The 21,814-nt window shown below is 44.4% G+C and overlaps 1 protein-coding gene across 2 annotated transcripts in view; it reads left to right on the top strand.

The window, feature by feature from the left end:
• Positions 1-376: 376 nt before the first annotated feature.
• Positions 377-21,814, top strand: part of DDHD1 (DDHD domain containing 1) — a 67,973-nt gene continuing 46,535 nt past the window's right edge. The window contains exons 1-2 of one of the 2 annotated variants that reach the window (XM_055816790.1): positions 377-1,258; positions 16,144-16,317. In XM_055816790.1, the coding sequence (XP_055672765.1) occupies positions 484-1,258; positions 16,144-16,317 (949 nt within the window). In that variant the 5' untranslated portion in view covers positions 377-483. The remainder of the gene's footprint in view (positions 1,259-16,143; positions 16,318-21,814) is intronic. The other variant, XM_055816795.1, reaches the window with a different exon arrangement.

Genomic DNA, 21,814 nt, shown 5'->3' with positions numbered 1-21,814 from the left:
TGGCTGTGTCTGAGCGTGCCTCACGCTGAACTGGGGCTGTTCACAATGTTGAGGGTGTCTCCCACACTGACAGGGCCACAGGTGGTGTCTGAGGGTGCCTCACACGGCACAGGAGGCTGCAGGCCGTGTCTGAGGGTGCCTCACACACGGATGGGGCTGCAGGCAGCGTCCGAGGGTGCCTCTGACACGGACAGGCCTTTCGGCACTGTGAGGCGCCTCACCCGCAGAACTGGGGCCGCGGGCGCTGGCCGAGGCCGCCTCACGCCGCCCCGCGCCTCACGCCCCGCCGCGCCCCGCGGCCGCCCCCTGCGCTTCCCCGCGCGGGCCCGCAGGCTGCGTGCTGCCGCCCCGCCCCCGGCCGCGTCGCGTCGCGCGTGACGATGTGGCGCCGCCCCCGCCCAGACGGAGCCGGCGGCGGTTAGGGGCGGCGGGAGGCGCGACGGTTGCGCTGAGGCGGCACCGCGGGCCGGGCGCCTCAGCGGCATGGATTACCCGGAGCCCCGCTCGCCGCCGGGCACCTGGGACCTGCCCGGCGAAGCCAGCGGTTACGAGCGGGCGACCCGCGGCGAGGAGGAAGCGACGGAGACGGCGAGCCGTGGCGTGCAGCACCCCCGCACCGGCCCGCCCCGCCGCCCCCCGAAGCGCTCCTCCTCCTCTGAAGGGGAGCGGGAGGCGGCGGCCGCCCTGCGGCGGGAGCCCAGCCTGAGCGACGAGGCCGGCGACGACGGTGATTTCCACTCGGCCGAGTCCGGCACCTCGCTGCGCTACTCCGCGGGCGCGGGCGGCGAATTCCACTCAGCCAAGTCCGGCACCTCGCTGCGCTACTCCACGGGCGCGGGCAGCGATTTCCCCTCGGCCGAGTCCTGCGCCTCGCCGCGCTACTCCACGGACACGGACGGCGAAGGCAGCGAGGGCGAGGGAGCGGGGCTGGCGAGCAGCGAGAGCGGCGGCAGCGGCTTCTCCCTGGCGGCCGCCGCGCTGCCCGAGACGAGGCGGCCGGGCGGTGGCCGGCCCCGCTATGAGGGGGTGCGGGAGCTGGGCGCCGAGGAGGTGCGGTGGTTCTACCAGGAGGACCGGAAAACCTGGAAGCCCTTCATCGGCTACGACTCGCTGCGGATCGAGCTGGCCTACCGCGCCCTCAGAGCCGGCGGCCCGGCCGAGCGGCGGGACAGCGAGGCCGTGGAGCCGGTGTGCGTGCGGAGCGGGCTCTACGAGGTGGACGTGGCCAATGCGGAGAGCTATCCCGTCTACTGGAACCGTGAGTGCTGCCGGCCCTGACGGGGAGTCGGCCGGTGCCCCTGCCCCGGGAGGGGGGGTGGGTGGCTGAGGGTGGCCGGTGCCCCTGCCCCGGGGAGTGGGGTGGTGGCGGAGGGTGGCCGGTGCCCTTGCCCCCGGGGGGTGGTGGCGGGGGATGGCCGGTGCCCCTGCCCCGGGGGTGGGGGTGGCGGGGGGTGGCCGGTGCCGGCCGGTGCCCCCCCTGCCCCGGGAGGGAGGGGGGGGTTGGTCGGGGGTGGCCGGTGCACCTGCTCCGGGGGGTTGGCCGGGGACTCCCGGTGTCTTCGCACTGAGACCGGGGGAGGGGGCCACCGGGGGGGGGGGAGGCTGGGATGGCTCCCGCTCTCCTGGCAAGGGACTCTGGGTATCCCCTGCGTGCAGAGACCCTGCGCCGGGTTTCCCTCTCCGTGGGGACACTGGGCAGCCCATCCTAACGCCCCCCGGCGCACCATGGTGGGTGAACGGGGGTCTGAACGCGCCCTGTCATGCAAACCTGGCCGAGGGGACTGACCTCTTGCTGCCCGTGTACGCCTCGGGGTAAGGGGTACAGGGCAAAATGCTCTCCAGGGAGAGGGGAGCCTGGGTGCACATCTCCAACACACACCTGAGCCAGGAGGGACTGGGAATCTCCCTTCCAAGTGGTGTGAAATGCAGCACTGGGCATCCCCTCCTCCCTCCTGTGCACAATCATAAAGGAAGCAGCCTGAGCCTGGCTGTCCTTCGGCATGCATGTGAGGGAGGGGGCACTGGACCACCCCCACACCCCCCCAGAGGATGAGAGGCACAGGGTACCCCTCACCCCCCATGCAGGTTCATGGCAAAGGGTGCACTGGGCACCTCTTTGGTGGCTTCCAGCTGCAAAGGGAACTGGACATCTTTCCGTCCCTCACTGCCCTGTGTGCATGCACCTGCAAGACATGGGGATCTGGGCATTCACCCCTGGTGTCCAGAGACACGGGAATAGTTGGTCTGGGTGTCTTCTCATTTCTTGATATGTGCAGGAGAAAGTGGGAGGGTATGGGACTAAGAACCTTCTTGGTTATGCTTCCCTTTTCCAAAACAAAGTGTGAGTGAGGGTGGCTGTTTGCTTTCAGCACTTTTGCCCTTCCTCAATATATACCTGTCCTTCAGAAGGAGCAGGGTAGAAACAGCAATTATTTGTCCTCTGCCTCCCTGCGACACTCACTTCTGATCCCTCTTCTTTAGTAAGGAACGATGGAAGAGAGAGCAGATGCCAGGTTTCCCTTCTGCTACCCTTGTCCTCTCCCCTTGGAAAATGATGATACTGTAGTTCATCTTCCCTTTCCCATCACCTGTCCACTGGGAAGGGGCCTGAAATAGGACTTCTCCCCCTTTCTTGTCGAGGGGATGCAACAGGCATCTCAGATACGTGCACGGGCTTTCTTAGGCTTCCAAAAGAAGGGAATTTGTTTTACCCCCTCAACTTCAAAACAAGGTGGTGATGTACCCCATCTGCCACCCTTCCCCTTCCATTCATGTGTCCTTTGCTGGAGGAGAGAAGACCTTGGGGTAATGAAAGAAGAGCATGACACCTCAGCTCTTCTGCCCCTTCATTTGCAGGGCATGTCTCCCAGGGTCTTGCTGGACAAGAGAGCATCTGCTCTTGTAGAGCAGACAAGCTGTGCCACTGCTTACCCTCTGGCCCTGAGGACTTATTTCCCTTGTCCTTGAAGGAATGCAGTTGGAAAGTGTTATGAGCAGAGTGAGAGATGCAGAGTAGTCAGGGAGTAGACACACAGACTTGGGAGAGGGGCAGGCAGGTGGGTTTCTCTTGTCTCCTCTGCATATTTGTGAGACTCAGGTGGGAGTCACAGAGGAACAGCAGAACTGACTCAGATAGGAAAACTAGGGCTTTTTGTTGTTTTCCCTCTTCTTTATAACAGTCTTTCCAGAAGGGAGATCCATAAACGACAATACCACATGGTACAATTCACTTGCAGTGTGCCAATTTGTCTTTCAGATCCCTGCCCCAGCAGACAGACAGTGAGCTCGAGGGACAAGAAGACTTCTCTGTCCACATGTGTTTTCAATTAGGGGAGGCTGGGCACAGCTCCTTGAGCCAAAAGCAGAGGTGGTTCTCCCTGTCACCACCCTGAAGCCCCTGTGGCTGGTACTCAGTAACATGTGGTTACTGGAAAGAGATGATGCAGGTCATCCAAGGGATGAGGAAACTGCTGCCATCCCTCTTGTAACTGTGCCCCAGGGAGAGAGAGGAACAAGTGAGCGGAGCTGTCAGGTGAGGCAGGATTGCTCCTGATAATGGAAGCAAGAGGCTGTACTCGTCAGCAGCTTAAAGGTTTAATTTCTTGACCCTGTGCCTTGTCCGTTTTGGAAGCTGACTCAGTCTCATTAAGCCTGAGGAGCAGATGTTTCAAACGGCAACCTATGCTGTGCAGAGATGATTTCTGATGCTTGGAAGGAGAGATTCCCAGAGGTTAGCACCAGAAGTAGTGCTAGGCAGGGGAGAAATAAACTCACTGAGAAGACTTAGTGACGGGGATGTTTTCTAGTCCTCAGAAAGCTGATTAAGGAGAATGCTCAAGTCTTTTCTTATTAGCAAGTCCACTCCTTTGCAAGACTGAAGATAAACTTTTGGTGTTTCAAAGGCTTGTCATGTCTTCTGGTTTAATTCCTCTTTCACTTGTACATTTCCTTGCCTCTGTTCTCTGTGGACATGGGCCCTCTTGCCTTTCTCCCAGCTGCTCCCAGCTGCTGTGACCAGACCTGAGGAAACAGCAAGGTCAGATCCTAAGGATTCAGTCACATCTGTGCTTTTGAAGGCCTTGGTGTAGCTGTTATTACCAAGTTATTCCCACTTGATAGTGTGCATGTAATTTTGGATCCAAAGGGTAGCTACTACCTTGGTCTGCTGTAGTGTGGGAGGGAGCCGGTGGCAGCAAACCAGATCTCGCACTAGCAGAGGAAGTAAGTAAGGGAGGAGAATCTTGCTCTCTGATCACACAAGCATGAAGTGTAATGGAGTACAACTGACTTAAAATATGCTGAAATGCATGTTAAAGAGTACAGAAACTGCTATCCAGTTTTGCTGATTCACATTTTCAGTTCAGAGTGAAGGTCAAAAGCTTTTATGTTTGGTGTTACTGCTTTTTTTGTTGTTCTTTTTCATGTATGTGCTGTACTTCCCAGAAGGCTGCTGTCTATCACAGCTCCAATCCTGAATGGGCTGACAGTTCTTCAGCTATTGTGGCATCTTAATGACAGGGGAATGTTGATTGTAGCTTGGCATGTGCGGAAATATTTTTTTGCTTAGCATCTTTAGACATCTTAAGCACATCACAAGGTTCATTTGTAACTTCAGGAATATCAGACTAAGTTACAATTTAAGCAGAGTAATTACTGAGAATTTTATCCTTACCTTGTGACCTCTGGGATTTATTTAATGAATATTGTAAAACTAGCAAAGATGGCGCAAGAGGACTAAAATTATTAGCATAGGCTCCTGGATAAGTGAGTAACTTGGAGTTGGGCTACTTCTTGGCTTCAGTGGATGTAATGAGGGATATTTTATACAAGGTTCCTCTGTTTGAATCTTCTTAAGTTATCCAGACCTTTTCTGCCCTCCTGGTTGAAGAGGGCTGCTTCACAATCATTTTTCTATAGGATTACACAGTTTAGTTTTCAAAGTCCTGGATGAGTCTGTTAAATCTGCAGCCTGTGGGCTTCTGGGTGGTTCTATTGTGTTCCTTGGCTTGTGAGTTTGTCCTGGGCAGCTGTTGCCCTGTCTGGTATTTGCTTTCCCCTTGCTTTTAGATGGTTACATTGTCAATTTCCCTGTGTTTTCTTACAAATCAATCCACTTTCACTCTCCAGGTAGTCATCTTCATCCCAGCATGTTCTCCAGTTTGAATTTTGACTGTGTGTTGGGGATGCCTATCATCTTGGCTGGCATCTGTCTTGCAGCAGTGGTTCTTAAAATTGAAGTAGGACTTCTGTAAAATCTGGTTGTATGTGGAGAGAAGCAAGAAAAAAAATATGTGTTTCTACAGCCATTTGGGGAGTCTGTGGAGCATTGACTTTTAGGGAAGGATGAAATACTCCGCTCTCAGACACGGATTTGGTAAGGGTTGGGGTTTTGTTTGTTTTTCAACATGTATGGGTTTTGTACCTAATAGTTGCAGAAGTCTATTAAGTAGAATACCTCTTGTAGTATTTAAAAAAAAATTGTTTGCTATTACCACCCCTGAGCAAAGATATAAGATCTGCTGTAGCAGATACTTTACTGATCTTAGTCTGAAAAATACCTGTGAATAGAGAGTGGATCACTGGGTCTTAATTTTAAAATTTGTACACTCAGGCTGGAATTGGGCAGCTATTGAAAACTGTTTCAGCTGCCTTTAAACTTGGACTGGAAGAGACATCCAAGACTGTCTGTTTTCTTTTGTAAGCTCCCTGTGAGCTGCTTTGTAAACAGGAAGAAGAGGCAGTCACTACCACCCTGTGAAAAGCCACTGCAGGTTGAGCTTTTGTGAAATGAGACATGAACATCAGGGCATTGTCATTCGCCCTCTGAACTTAGTCAGGAAGATTACTGAGAATTCTTGGACTATAATTGATACTTGGCACCAAATGATTACAAAAGGCTGTTTTCTTAGTGGATTTTTTTTAAAATCATGTGCTTGTTTTGATGTAGGAGGTAGATGTTAGCGGTAAGATATGAAACCACTTGTACCTCAGCTGCTGGTGGTTCTTTCTGCACTGTCAAGACTAAAACTACATTTCAGAGTCGTAAGGTGCTTCTCTGCCATCTGCTTTGTGCAAGAGGCTTGGGTGCTTGCACCTTTCCTAGAGCTGGCAGGATAAATTTGAATGCTGACACTACAGACTGGGAACCCTAAATCCATCTTGAAGCCCCACTAGACTTGCCTGGCTGATTTAATCAATGTCTGGTATTTCTTCTGAGTCTGTGTGCTTAGTTTATGGGTTTTGTTTTGTATTCTGAAACAGAAATAGTTAAAACAGATTCAGGAGGCAAGATGAAAATTGGGGGCTTAGAAGCAGGAGTTTATCAGTATGTTTGTGGCTCGCATTTGTTTTAGACTACACTTAGCAGCAGAAGATAGTTGCTTTACAGCATGCTTAGAACATTGCTTTTGGTATGCTGGGCAGTCTTTGAACTCAGTTGGTACAATTTCCTTTGTGTGAAGGACCTTTCGATCAAAGACTGAATTCCTGAATACTGTCTTCTTTGCTTTTCTCTCAAGGTATGTTGTTGTTTTTTTTTCAAATAAAATACTGATAGATTACATGGCAAGGTAAGGCATTACTTTTACTACTCAAAGTCTGCCCTGGGTTTTACTTTTCTGCTTCTGTTCTTAACATACTATCCTTCCAGACATATCTGGTAGCTTAGTTTTGGCCAGCTCCTTCCTGACTAGAAGGCTTCACACACATAGATGAAACAATGTGTAGGTTTGCAGTGCTCTGCGTATTAAATCACACATCACTTTTTGTTGTTGTTGTTTATGTATGTTCTGTTTATATTTATGGTCCCTGGTACTTTTCCTCCTTTCAGTAGAGAGAGAGCTTGTGGCATTTAGGATGCATTCACAAGAACAGGTGGCAAATGTCAGCGCTTCACTCAGATGTGTCTTTGAGGGCAAGTTTATTCTGTGTCCTCAGCTTTTGTTTGTGACTTACAAATATTATTTAAGCAAAACTAATCTGTTGTCTTACTTATGTAAATGATACCAGAATCACAGAATTGCTCTCTGGTGTCAGCTACAGCAGAGTAGCTAAGATGGAGTCAGCTTAGAAAGTGAGATGTGCTTGCCCTTTGATATGGTCCAGCGTTTGTTGCTGCTAGATGTGGCCAACAGGAGGTAAGGCAGAGATGCAGGGAATACTTGGGTTACAAGTTCTGGGGGACAGGGTGTTACCTACTGTAACAGAGAAAGCAGAAAATGTTTGTGGGATGAGAAGGATCAGGAGTTCTGTTCTGATGTAATTCCATCTTGAATAATTTGACTGTGGCAATATCAAAGACATTGAATGGGATTTAATTTGGAGGTGATGGAACTAAGTTGAGGATAGATGACAGGTGGATTTCTGCGCATACTGTGGCAGGGGGAGATGCCGTCTAGGGAAAAAAAAGTACTGAAGGCAGAGAGAGACCTTGGGCACAGTTCCTTTTTGCCCCAAGAGGAGCATGACAATCTGTAAGAGCTGACACTGTATAGGTTAGTAAATAGAAGGACTGGATGGAAGAAAAAAATTTGCAAAAAAGCAAGAAATTAAAATAAGAAGCATGAGCAGTTCTTTTGCTGGTATATCTGCAGGGCTTGAAAAAGTGAAGATAAGAAGTAGTGGTTTTGAGTGTTGGCCAGAGAAAAGGTCGCTTTTGTGACCTTTTTGTGGTATGTTCTGTTCTCAAACAGGTTGCAAGCAGCTGAAGCCACACTAGAGTGTGCCTGGTGTGGAGCTGAAAAGCAGAAGCTTCAGGAGTTTGTAAGTGTTATAAATAGCATGGTTAGCAAGTGCTGGGGTGAAGGGAATACAAGGTGCAAGTGGGATCCCAGGCAGTGATATTTAATGTGAAAGAAACTAAAATCATGGTGGTTTTCTGGGGGACAGGGTAAAAAAATGTCAAGGAATAAGTGAAATCTGGGGATGAAAGTATAGGGGAATCTGGAGTTGGGGTGGAGTAGACAGAAAAAGGAAGCAAGGTTAGGAGAGTGGAGAAAAAAAATCCCTGCAAAGGAGAAGGGATTTTGTGCAAAGGTTATTGTGCCCTTGAATATCTCCATCTTGTTCATTAGTGGTAGGTCTGAGGTATGCACAGGAAAAATCTTGCTTTTTTTTTTTTTTTTTTTTAAGATATTCCTGTATAGGAACCTACTGGCTCAAAGTGTATGTAGGTGATCGCTGCTGCTCGGTGCTGGTGAGAGCTTGCTAACAAAGACTGATTGACGAGCGCCTGTCAGGAGAGCACACACACTGAGCAGAGCGTGTGATTGTGCAAAAGTCTCGTGACTTCCAATGGGATTTGAGCATGTGCTTACCTTTTAGGAGGTACTCACATGTTTGTCATGTGGCACAGTTGCTCTTTTGTGGGTCGGTTTAGCTTTCATCTCATGCGGTTTCAAAAAATGCAAGTTTTTCTGGGGAGAAAAGAGCTGATAAGGGACTAGCTCCTACAGCTTGTTGACTCCAGCCGCAAATACTGCTGGTGGAAGTGCTTCACCTCAGAGTACTAGCAGTGAAATTTGGCAAGCTATTTTAATTGATAAGAATCCAATAAAAAATAAAGCTCTAAACTTAAAACTGTAGCCCTGTTTCATGGTTGAACACTCCGAAGTTTTTTTGATGAGCGTTGCCTGCTCATCATTGATGTGGCTAGTAAGGCGAGCTTTAGGATTTTGACTTGGCCCATTGGGTTCAGGTCTGTGTAAAGAGCACTTGTAGAAATGTTAATTAAACTATAAAACCAGAAAAACCCTTCTTGAAAAACATGATACACCCTGTGTTTTTGGGTGATACATAGCAATTGAGATGAGAGATGACTTTGAGGGCATTAATCTCTTTTTGAGGGGTTCCTTCAGCATTTGACATTTGAACCAGCCCCGAAGGTCAGCCTTTTGTTGTTGTTTGGGATTGCTCAGTTCATAGTGTATACTGATTAAAAGTGGTTCAGGAGAAAAACAGAAGTTGTTGCTTGAATACTTCAAGTGGTCTCGGTAAAACAGGGGCAATTCACACTCGCAGTGGAGCAAAGCACGTGTTCCTTGCTGCATCTAATGTTGAAGCAAACACGGCGGCTCGCATGTGTAGCTGCTCTGTAGATCAGAGTCTGGGAAGAAAATCGCATCTATGCCAATCAGATTGCTCTTAATGTGCTTAGTGGCTGTGAAAGTCAAAAGTAACTTCCACCTGTAATTTTGAAATTGGTTTAATAAAGCAATTTGATGGACCAGCAAAATAATAATCTTTACTGCTCGGTGAATGAAATCTCTTTTCATCTCAGATACTGAATAAAAAATAAAAGCCTGGATCTGTAAATTCATGTAGCTCTCTTTAGTTTTCTGAGACCGGGATTTCACCCTTGAACTCCTCTTCAGGTTATGTTGTTCCTTTTGAAAGAGCAGAACAGATTGCATGTGTTTGTAGTTAAATGAAGGAAGGTCACCAGGGCTGCGATTAAATGAGTGGCTCCATTTACTTGAATGTCACAAAACCTACTCTGTTCTGAAATAATATGTTAGGGAATAGCTAGAAAGCTGTAGAGCATTAAGTTATTGGGGAAAAAAGAAACTCTACAAGTCAGTTATGTTACCTAGCAAACATGAAATAATGAAGTTGTAGTTTGGGGCTATTTTATTATAAGACCTGCTTGTTCACCCAGCATGCATGATCAAGTCCCTGACTATAAAACACAGGAATCTTCAGTCTCACGATGAGTTTCTATAACCACTTGTTCTCATAATAAGGCTTCCTGTCCTCATGAGTTTTTTGGTTTTTTTTTTTCCTTTGCGAGACTCTACAAACCTAACCACAAGGAACTTAAGTAAGAGGAACAGTTCTTGTCCTGCAAACTGCACTCTGTGCATTTGCACTGGCAAAAGTAGAATCTGCAAATCGTTATGGCTGTAGAGGCAGCAGTGGCCATGGCTGCAGCGTAGGTAGGAGGCATGCTGATGGTCGAGTAATACCCATCCTTATAATTAACAGTGTTTGCACTAGTGAAAAGTCTTACAGGCAGAGCAGTAGTTAATATACCCAAAGTATGATTTTCGCCCAGTTAAAATAGGAACAGATAGAAAATCTTACAAAGTCTCCAACAGTACCCTGCATGTTATTCTGGAATGCATTTACTTCAGTGGCTTATGTCAATGATCCAAGTTCTTGTGTGTATTACAATTGCTAGGAGTGCTGTGCTCCAGGATGATGTTCAGCACTTTTCAGCACTTTTAGCAGGCCTTGGGAGGAATAATAAAAAAAGAAAAAAAAAAAACCAACAAACACCACACCACCAAACTCTTTTTTCCTTGGTAAATCCTTGGTAAATGTGTGGGCACTTCTTTATTATTTAAATAGCTTTCAGATTGAGATGTCACATATGGTGGCCTCACTAGTACGTTCAACTTGTGCAGATGTAATCCTCATGCACTGCAAATTGTTTGCAACTGTAGTAGTAAGGAAGTCAAATTTAAGGAAGGCAAGTTACTACACTGAAAAGCAACTAGAGTTGGCTGCATTTTATGAGCTTGTATTTCTTGTTCAACCTTTTGGCTTTGGGCTTGGGGAGCTGGGAAATTGGGATTGTCAGCTTCAGCAAAACACTACCTTTAATTTAAATTTCTGAGCCTTTGAATATTATATTTTTAGATCTGATTTGTGGGTAAATTATTACAGGTGTCTTCAGATTATGAGTGAGTAGTGCCAGAAGCACCTTAACCCTGCTATCTCAGCAGGACCTCAGCTTTGAAGCAATGAAACAGAAGTTCACTGGAATCTTGCTCTTTTATAATTTTATTCTATCTTGTTTATCTTCCAGGTTGCATGCTAGCCGGTGTTGGTTTTTCCGAAACAGTCCTCCTTTTGGCTGCTTGTTTAATAACCTTTACTTACCATTTCTGTATCATTTTAGGTTTTCAGCATTTTGGTTCTGATTCAAGTAAGGTGAAAGAGGGTTATGTGAGCCACAGTTTGAGCTGTACAATATTTAAATTCAGGTGTACACTGTTTCAGGCAGTGTGGTGGAAAGAAACAAGTGATAGCATTGATGTAGTAGTAAAAGAAGGAAAATGAAGGCAAGTTCTGCTCACTACTTTTCATACTGTGTTCTATGGATTAGTTAACCTTTGCATGCAGTTTATATTGGATGTGATCACACAGTTTAAAGATCTTCACAAAAAAAGAGTAGCTGAGGTATACGTATATAAATTACTGCATGTATACTACATGTTGCATATATTTTTTTATTTTAACTTAATTTTTATTATTCATAGGATTTAGGTGATTATCGTAATGCAAATTGTTCATGTTCTCACATCACACCATTAATTACAGCACTTGTATTTTATTCTTTGGATTTTCAGGAAAAAAAGACCTTTTTGTGTAAAAATAAATAAATCCTTTGTTGCAGTCTAGATCTCTTAAACTAATTTCCTCTAAAAGCGGTAAAATATGTACGACTAATTAAAATGAAGTGCCTTTCATCAGCTCATAATCCCTGCCGTTCCATTCAAATTTATTTAGAAATTCTTGTCCAAATAAAACATGCAAGTGTATAACCAGTCAAATATATCGGTATCTTTCAGTCTGAAACACTGCCAACTGCAGATTATATGGCATAAGACTTAAGGCAGTAAAGAAATCAAGGCAAATCCTTTTCTAGGGATCAGGATTGTAGGGACAAAGTTAAATAGCACTTCATATTACAGAGCTGGATTCTATACTGGTAAAAAAAAAAAAAAGCTGAATTACAACATGATGTAGAAATCAGTGTATTTGATTCTCCCATGAAACAAAAATAACTGAAAGAATGTAGTTTAAGCTTTCTAAAACTGTCTTAATATCCAAGATATGAATGAATTTGTTGAAGATGGACAGGAGTGAGTGAAATTGGGTGTTAAAATGGCGGTTTTAGTTCATCACTTTTTAATGGTGATTACTGTAATAGCTTCCATCAAGTTCTGTAGGTGAATCACAGAGATACCTTTAAGCAATAGCACATATCCAAGATTAAACCCAGGGATTGTGTTCATGAAGGTGTGCCTTTACTCTTTCCCACAGTCAACAAATTATACTGAAAAATCTCCTCTTGTGTTACAGTCACACCGTTTCCCCACCCAATGCAGATTCAGTGTAATTACCATTAATATACCTCTCTTTCTTCGTAACTGAAATGCCACTTGCTTTTGAAGCTGGTGACTTTTAGCACCAATAGGTTCTCGTCATCGTTATGATTGGACTTAGACTTTGACCTGGACTGAAATCCAGCATTAACATGCTTCTAATATTATAGCCATTGTTGTTCAGTTTTAAAAACACAAATGTTAATGGGAAGTTGTACTTCCCCACTTTACCGAGCCTCCTCTCTGATGAGAAGGTGAAATGGTTCTTTGTGAGCTGTGATCACAAATTTGATCATTTTGGTTCTGAAAGACAGTGTTCGCTTTTCTTAAAACTAAACTGCTTCTGATGGAAGGAAATGTTACTTACTTGCTTCCTCAACTAGGTGGTTTTCTCTGGAGGTTTCCCAGTAGCACCGTGATCAAACCTGCCATCCAGCTGGCAACGTGAAATAAGACAAGCTTGCAGTTCAGGGTGCTGTGGCTGCACACATAGCATGCAGCAGTTTAAAGGAGAAGATGAAAAAAAAAACCCCAAGCAACTCCTGGGTCCCCACTGAGCTGTGGAAAACAGAATTGCCTCACTCAGGTTTTAAAACCTTAGTCTGAAAACAAAGCTCCATAATAATCTGTCTTTGGATGTGAAAGTGATTTGTATTTCCATAGAAACATCCTATGCAGACCCTGAGCCAGGTATATTAGATTATCCCAAACTAAACTGTCCTGTAAAGATTTTACAATAATTTTTTTCTTGTTTCAAACATGCCAGTTTTTCCTGGCTGAGCCTTTCTGGAAAAGGCACTGCCCATCTTATGTTTGGGAGCTGCTCTTGAGTGTTACAGTCTACTCTTGTAAAGAACCACTACGAGGAAGTTTCCCTCAGGCAAAAAGAGCCTGAAAATGTTTATTTTAGTGCTTTATGCTTAGAATTTTAGAAATCTGTAGGTGGAAATTCCCATGTGAAAAACTTAAAGCCCTTCAGAACTGAAAAAGAGGTGTCTTGTATTCATTTAGTTTGGAGTACAAAATAGTATTCATATGATATTTTTTTAAAATATCTTTTAATGTATTCAATGAATGGAGCCTCATCAGAATGCTTAGTGAAGAATTAAGGAGTTGCTTACAGATTTTCCCAGCAAGGATTAACATCTGACATAGTAGTGTCATTCCTTCAGCAACAATGGGATCCTTTATCTGCACTTATGTATTATGTGTATTTTGGTTCTCCCTACAGACAGTGCTTTGTTTGTAAGGGCAGCCTAACTGGATCTGTGTGTATTAGCTTTACGGAAAAATGCAGATACCTGACAGGTGTAAAATGTAAAAAGTTAAGACAAGTGCATGATGAGAAGGTGCTGTATACAGTGACAACTAATGCTGCCGTGGTTAACTTTAGTTCCATGAAAGCTAAATACTCATTGATGGGGTGTGGACTCCAAAGTTAGTTTAGATTTTCATAAACAATTGAATTTTGTATGTAATTTGTAGTGACTATTAACTTCTGCAGTCTAAAGCCACTCAGACCTTTTGTTCTTCCGATATTTGGGATTAGTTTTCATTCATTAACCATGCCTTTTGAACACTCCAACCTCTTTATTCATTTGATGGATCATCAACATCCAGAATGTTAGAAATTCAGTGCATAACAATTGGCTTCTCTCCGGAATAGCTATTTTAGCAGTGCAAACAGAAGTTGAATGGCAGAACTGGGTCTTGCACTACTTCTGTCTGCATTTTGATTAGGCCAACAAGACCCGAGTTGTCTGTGTTATATATAGGCAGAGCTGAGGATGCAGGAGGGATCAAAGAGTTTGAATGGTGCTCTGGGGGACTTGGGAGGGGTGGACTAGCATGCCTGATGCCTGCTGGAGAAACCTGGGATCTATGGGAAGTTGGGATGAGAGAGACTGGCAGTGCTGGGAGCCATTGTTCTGGAAAATTCAGTCTGTATTGTGCCACGTGTGTATAGAGGGGTTGCTTGCAGGATTCCCAGTCAGGAGAATGCTTTGGTAACTGGGAGAGCATGTGTCCCAGTGTGAGCACTTGTGAGAGTTCAGTAGTCATCTGTGCTCCTTGCTCCAGATCATCTGCTTCCAGCATCTGCTTCCCTCCCTGCTGTGAACTTTCCGGATATTCATCTTTCCTTGCTGATTGCTGCAGGACCAACTGAAGGATGCCATCACCCCCAAGTGTGCCCTCCTGTTACAAAGGTGTAGTTTTAAGAGCTTATCATCATTTCTAGCACTGTGGAAATAGTGTGTTCCTGTAAATCTGTTATCAGAAAGGATTCAGAATCGGCTTTCGAACATTTTGAATGTTACTTGCCCTGTGGGGAGTTTATTGCAAGGGGATTTTCCTTTTACATTCATAGCTTGTAGGTGCAGTGATCTGAGAGGTGACGAATTCAAAATAGTTTAGAGGTTCCAAGTAAATTATGCAGGTGCTTGGAGTTCTCATCTGTAAGCAGTTAATATAAAAAATACTTCTGGTATATACTAGCGCCCATGGGCACAGTGAACACTAGTGGCATGTCTGTCACGAAGGGCAGTGCAGAGACTTTTGAACCGCGATCAAGCTTAGCAGGACGTGCCCAGTTGTGGTGCAGTGCTCTGTGAAGCAGGTGCTTTCATGACCTGAGCTAGTAGCTGTGCTACCAGGGCGGTGTGACCGGGCTAAAAACCACTGCCCTTGGCTAGGTCCCCTTGCCCAGCTGCGCTTGTACTGGGCTGGTGGTAGATCAGATAAATCCCTTCCTTTGCTCAGTAATTCTGAAATCTCCATGCTTTCTATTATTTCTTGTTTGTTTTTTACCTGATTTTCATTTGCTGTCTCTTTGCATCTATTGTTTCTTTTCCAAGCTGTCCTTACCAGCTTTTTTTCCACCTTCCAGGTAGAAGCAGATCTTTGACTCGTAGAGCCTATTTTTTACCCCATCTCCTTTTTTAAGCCTCTTCTTTTGTGGCTGAGTTCTTACCTGCTTCGGAGAACTTGTGCCATTAGTTTGTACACACACGAGACGTTTGCATCTGGCTGGTCCTCTCTATACATGGTCCAACTGCTCTGGGGTCTCAGCAGACCTGTATCTTTGCTGGCCCCATGAGGCCAGAGGTTGGGGTCTTACAGGCTTGTGGAGCACAGGCACATGTAGTATTTCTCCTTGATTTTCCAGGCGGAGGAGGAGAAATTCTGAGCTGAGCTACACTAGATACTACTGTCTCAGCTTGCTTGCAAGAATGGGAATAAGAAAGAGAATTCTTGCTCCCTACAGTCCAGTAGTTACTGTGGGTATCAAGCACAGTTTGATGAAGAATTAAGCACCAGGATACATTTTTCAGAGAGACTTCTGTCACGTGGACAGCACCCAGTTTCCTCGATTGAAGTGCCAAAATTGAAACTAGAATGGCAGTGACAGAGAACAGCCCTTGGTGAAAAACTTGTTTTAATAAAAAAAGCCCTTTAATGTCTCTTAACGATTTCTTTAAAATCATCCTTTCTACTAATTGATCTGTAACTTGGATTTTGTAAGTGCAGTTCCCAAAGGAAAGAAGACTCTGCAGGCAGGGTAATGGTGAGTGGTTTTGTATCTCCTCATTCTGCATCCTTTCGGTAACTTTGAAACCAGTGGTTGTTATCAGTCAAACTTTATAGAGGAGCATGAGTCTCACAATGTTCCTAATTTTTTGAAAATTCAAGGTAACTGGGTAGAGAGCAGTACATCCCAATAAAGCTGGACTGTTGTTAGAACTTAACCCTTAACAAATTTTGCAGAATTTTCATCTTTCTGTCCGTCTCTCACATCCTGACCCTGAAGATTTGGCCGTGTTAGCTCAGGTGTTTGCAGATTAGTACTACCTTCACCACACATTTCAGCACCATGGGAAGAGCTGGTGGTGTTACTCGAGGTATTTGTGGTTACCTTGTTAGCATCCCCAGCAGTGGGAGTGTGAAACTTTTTCATCAGAACACCAAACAGAATTCCCTTTCCTTCTTATCTACTGTCAGTTTGTGATTTGTGCTTGATTGTGTTTGATTTCAGAAACGGAAAAGATCCCTGTAATGCGTGGACAGTGGTTTATTGATGGTACATGGCAACCTCTGGAAGAAGAAGAAAGTAACTTAATAGAACAGGAGCATCTCAACCGCTTTAAAGGCCAGCAGGTGCAAGAGAACTTTGATATGAAAGTATCAAAACCTGTTGACGGGAAGGGCGGTAAGATTGTTTAGATCACTATTCTTACAGTATGTTTTCTGGACAGTTGGGGTCTGGTTTTCTTAAGAAATAATGTGATCTGTACTGGTTCTGCACCCTACATAGTGAGGAACATTGTTACAGGCATCAGTTTGCTCTCCTGTTTTTCAGCGCATCTTGATGTTGCAGGATTTCCTGCTGCAGTGCATTTGATGAATGCTGCAAAAATTATATTCGTGGATAAAGTCCTTCTTCCCATTTTGCTTCACGTTTCATATCTTTTAATTGTGTTTGCAGTCGCACTTGCAAAACTGAAATCTCTTGGTGTGACAAGAAGAGTCAGTGCCCAAATGCAAACTGGTTATTAGCTCTCTGGCCAGCGTTCCTAGTTCTGCCCTAAAGGGAGTACCAGTTTTACAGATCACATTTCTTCTTCCATTCTTGTTCAGTCTGTGAATTCATTGAAGTAGTTTTCAGCTATAGTAAATCTTGGGCATTCATTCTGTTATGGAAGTCCTTATATTTTAATGACCAGGCTGAGGACATTCAGTTAGTGTTCCTGGGAGTCTGTCACATGCACTTCACATTTTTAAGAACAGCCCTCTGAAGTTACTGATCTGTTATTTAATGTACACAGTTGAATTGGTTGCTCAGGGTAAGTATAGCACAGTGAAAGATCAGTATTCTTGGCTTTGGCACTTCACTTCTGTTTGTTGGTTGTCCCTTGGTGAATAATCTACAAAGCAAGAGCTGCAAGTACAGAGGCTTCACAATATATTTTATTGTAGGGTTTTGGCTGTGTTATTTTTCATAAAGCAGCTTTATCTTAAACTAGTTAAACTACAACATTGTACAAAGCAGTTACACAGCGTAGGAATGGTTGTGTTTTGGCCATGAGCATGGAGGAGTTCTTTTGTGTGAACTGCCTGAACACGCAACTAAAAGCTTGTTAATAAATTGGAAGCAAGGCAGTATTCAGGGTACTTCTATAATTACTGTAAGGAAAACCAGAATATCATTTCTTGACTTAAGGAGCTTTTTCAACAGTACAGAGAGTAGTGAAGTTTCTAATTCCCCTCAAAGCTAGTGAGGATTCTGTGAATATTTTTTTTTTCTATTTAAAAAAGACCTTTTCCTCTGGCCAAGTCTGCAGTACTTCTACAGTCTTCTGCTTTAACAGCTTTGTCAAGTAGGTGCATAAAATGGTGTGACCTCTTGAGCCACAGCACTGTGCCAGCACAACTGCCCTTTTGAAAGGCACTTTTACCTGTATTTCCATGTGTTTGTAGTTATTTATTGTTCCAGTGTACTGGTACAAAGCTCAGCTTTGTTACTACAGCTGCAGCTCTGCTGTGAGTGCAGTGCTGTTTGTGGTAGGCTCGTATGCTTTTATAGGAAAAGCACATCTTTATGACTGCTGGGTGCTTCCAGCCTTTGGTAGCTTAACTTCTGATGGAAGGAAAGATGGCTTCATTTATACTTGGGTTCTCCTTAGCGAGTAAGGAAGAGAGGTCAGGGATTTTTAGAAATAGTCTGGTCTGTGGAGCAAAACTTTTCAGATTTGAGGTTGGTGAGATTGGGGAGAGTGCTGAGAAGGATATAATCCCTGATACTTATGAAAACATAAAAGATCAGAAAAAGGAATTCCAAATTCAGGCACCAGTGCCTTTTCTAAAACTGAAGTTAAAAAAAAGGCAAAGCAAAAAAACCAAACCACAAAACAACCAAAACCCCAAGCTATGTATGGAGTCACTTCAAAATGGACCATGTGTCAAGACACCAGTAACTTTCAGTAGGGGTTGGTTTGGGTTTTTTTTTGTGTAGTAATAGAGTTGCAGGAAAATTATGGCTAACAGTAAGTGTGAAAAGTGGTTTTCTCATTATAATATGCCTCTCAATACATCCCTGATCAGCTGGCATCCCTGATTGCCATCTGCACATGGCACTGGGAGTTGCTTTACAATTTGCATTATTGCTGATGAAGTAAACACAATTAGTTGGGGAAGTGCTGAATTCAGTTTGTAGATGTCTTAAATGCTACAAATCGTTGAAATTGTATCCTGTATGAAACATATTTTGGTCCCATTGACGTTTACAGGTAGCTGTTAAGACTAGTGAAAGTGAATAGATCTGTAAATATCATTGGGAAGCTAAGTAACTCTTCACAATGCTATGATAAAGCACCGTAAATGAACAAAAAATAGCCATCTCCTCTAATTCCTCAGCAAAATTAATACAATCTGCTGTCATAGTCGCTTTCCTATTTTTCTTATACTTTAATAATTACTTTCTTACATGAATGTGCCAGTTGCCATCATGAATAGCAAAAAACCAGGTTGTGAGCAAGCATCTTGTTGATACGCAGTAGACAAACCTGTCAGCTCTTGATGTGACCCCAGCCATGCTCTAAATGGTGGCAGGAGGCTGAGAAGTTAGGAGCAGCTTCCGCTTTGCTCGTGTTCTGGATAATTTTCTTTTATTGACTGCTATCTCGGGGTAACGTATGATATGCTGGAACTTAGTATCCAAGACTCAGTTGACAATATACATGCAGTTTAACCATACTTCTTTCTTTATTGTCCTCTGAAATCTTTTTGTGAAGGAAATGGAATCGCTAGCGAGTTTTCCAGGTGTTCAGCCCCTTCAGCTTTTGAGCAGCCTGCCCAGTGCATTGCTGGCGATGGAATCACCCTCTTCAACCACAGGGCAGGTGATGCTGCTTCCCGTCTGTGTGTGGAGTCATCTGTACAGATGAGTCCGTCTTTGCAAAAACCGATAGTGAGCACTGTGTGCATTACCTGTGAAGGGTAACTGCTCAGCAAGCAGTGCCTGTCTTCTTTCCTCATGTCTCTAGTTTTGAGGTCCACGTTAGGAGAGTACACTTGCATCTAGAAAAAGGATTTCCCACTCCAGCGATTTGATTTATTAATTCTGCTTTTGGGTTGCAGCATGTTAACAGGGAAATAACTAAGCTTCATCCAGAGCTTTTGTTGATGATAAGATGTCTGTGAATAAATGCCCCATTATTAAACTCTTAATCCAAGCAAACCTGCCTCTGAAAGCGCAAAATATTTCAGAATAGGGGTCTCCAACCTGTGGCCTGTAAGTAATACAATGCCCACGCTACTTCCAGTGTCATTTGGGAGCATGTGAAGCTGTAGATGCTGACGATAACAGGAAGCACATGACAGTCTTTAGGTGAATGATGTTCTCAAGTCCTGTTTTCTATGGGGCAGCCTGGACACCACTGCTTCAGCAGGAGATCCCTCTGCTCATTTTAGAGCAGAGGGATGGTATTTTAGTTTTCATCCTTAAAAAGTATTTAATTTCATGCCTTGCAAAATGGGCTGCATTTATGGTTCCTGATGTTGCTGACTCCTGTTGATGCCTGATCATTTTCAGTGGTCGGCTGAGCTGTTGGTCTCAGCAGTGGCATGACTTTCTCAGGGATATTATTTGTTATGGCACAACACAGGGATGGGGCGCTTTATTTCTTAGGGCTGTCCAAGCAGGTTAATGCAACCTTTAGATTTTCCATATCTAGTTGACCTGGATTTGTCTCCAAGAAGGTTATGTCCCATAGGAATTCAGAGACATGGTTCCCAGGTACCATAGCTCTATCTGCTGCTTACAGAAAGTCAAAATTTCTGAGATTTCTGGAGAGATACTTTGTTCTGAATGTGTTGGCATCTCTGAACACCTCCATCTACACTGACCAGTGAACTCTGAAGTGCGGCATGGACAGGAGGTGTTGGCATGTGACAGCTGACACCCCCGACCACCATGGACCAGGATGTGTCAGGAAGGGATGCTGTGGGCATGAGCCTCTCCCTTCACTGACTCTGCCTGAAGGTCTGCCTCCCGAGGTGCCCAAAACCAGGCCAGAGGAATGCTGCTGAAGTCCTGGTGCAAACAAATATTGCAAGGGCATCACCCATCTCCTCCATAGCTTGACCAGGCTCTATTTCACACCTCATCACACCAGAGTCTACTTTGATCCTGGCGAAATTCCATGTATGTTTTTTTCAGTTTAAATAGTTCACTTTATTGTTGATAAATACAGGAAAGGGCGTTACTATTCTGTCTTCTAAGTCAGAGTGACTGATACAGCTACAGGAGGAAACCACGCTTAGGGTGAGGAATTATTGGTTTGGCTGCGTTTGGACTGCACTGTTGTGAAACTGAATGTCAGCAGCCTGCGTTTGAATTAATGCAAATCACAAATTTTCACAAATGCAAATCTGCATATGGGCAGATTTCAGGAAGGCATCTTCTGGCTTGTCATTACATAAAGTAATTTTATTAATTTTTTTGAGCAGTTAAGAGTCAGCACATTGTCATTTTATAGGTGTATTGAGGAGTAGAGCTTGGCGTCTGCTGCTCAAGTCTACACTAAAAACAGCTGACTGATGATACCTTAAACCCCTAAATGAGATGCTGCACTGCTGTAACAGTATATTTGGGCTTCCAGGTCTGATTTGTTGTTCTGCTGCGGTGTTGGTAGTTAGAGGGTTTGAGGCCCTCAAATTAATTTTTCTGGTACTTGGTTTTTTTCATCCAGGTAACACTAGGCTTTTTAATATATTGGCTTTGCTTGTCCTTCGTAAGAACAATTTGTTCTTCAAACTTATCATACATAAATTAGTATCAACACAAGATGCCAAGTGACATTTTCATGTAAATTCCTAGGTTCAAAATTTTGAATACTTGAATCAAACTTCAGCCCTTTAAATGTGGAAATATCAGGGGTGTTTATTTGATCACACTGCGAATGGGTTATACCCTTGTGCCTTTGGCAGAAATACTGGCCTTTCTTGTATTGTATTCACTCAGTGATTACACTCTACCATTCTACTACTGTAAAATAATTCTATAAATATTTCCGAGAAGAACCTAGGTTATAGCATGTGTTCTGTAAAACAGTATTTCAGCTGAAACCAATTTGAAGGGAATACCGTAATACCTTTTTAGCAGTTGATAAGCTTAAAACTTACAGAATAACGTAAGATTTAGAAACTGCTTTTTATGTGTACTGAGGCAGACAGTGAGTTCAGGATCTACCAAAAGTAGTCTGTTAAAGGAGCAGCATTCTCAAGAGATTTCATTAGTATCAAGTGCCATTGTAAGATAAAACAAGACTGTGAACTCAGATCACAGAAGATGCTTAAGGGTTCTCAGTCTAGATATTCTGCTAACAGTATTTAACCATAATAACGGCAGTGATGTTCCGACCAAGAGCTTCTTGATGGAGGGTCAAAGTCTCTGCTTCAGTGTTGACTTTTCTCTCTTGCTTTGTGGCCAGAGCCCTTATATGCCTTGCAGTGAGTTCCTCAAGCACAGGAGAGCTGTTAGCGGGCAGATGCCCACCGCTTCAAGTGCAGGGAGACGGTCAAGGATGGAGGAGCAGCTTTTGTCACAGTCAAACTTTCAGCTAGAGGTTTAATTTGTGAGACCCACAGCTGCCTGGGACATGGTAAAATTGCCTTCTGTCTAGTGGTGATGGTACCAAACAGCAGAG

This window comes from Falco peregrinus, chromosome 1 (assembly GCF_023634155.1).
Source record: "Falco peregrinus isolate bFalPer1 chromosome 1, bFalPer1.pri, whole genome shotgun sequence".
NCBI classification, from domain to species: Eukaryota; Metazoa; Chordata; class Aves; order Falconiformes; family Falconidae; genus Falco; species Falco peregrinus.
This window is presented reverse-complemented; position numbering and strand designations above follow the sequence as displayed.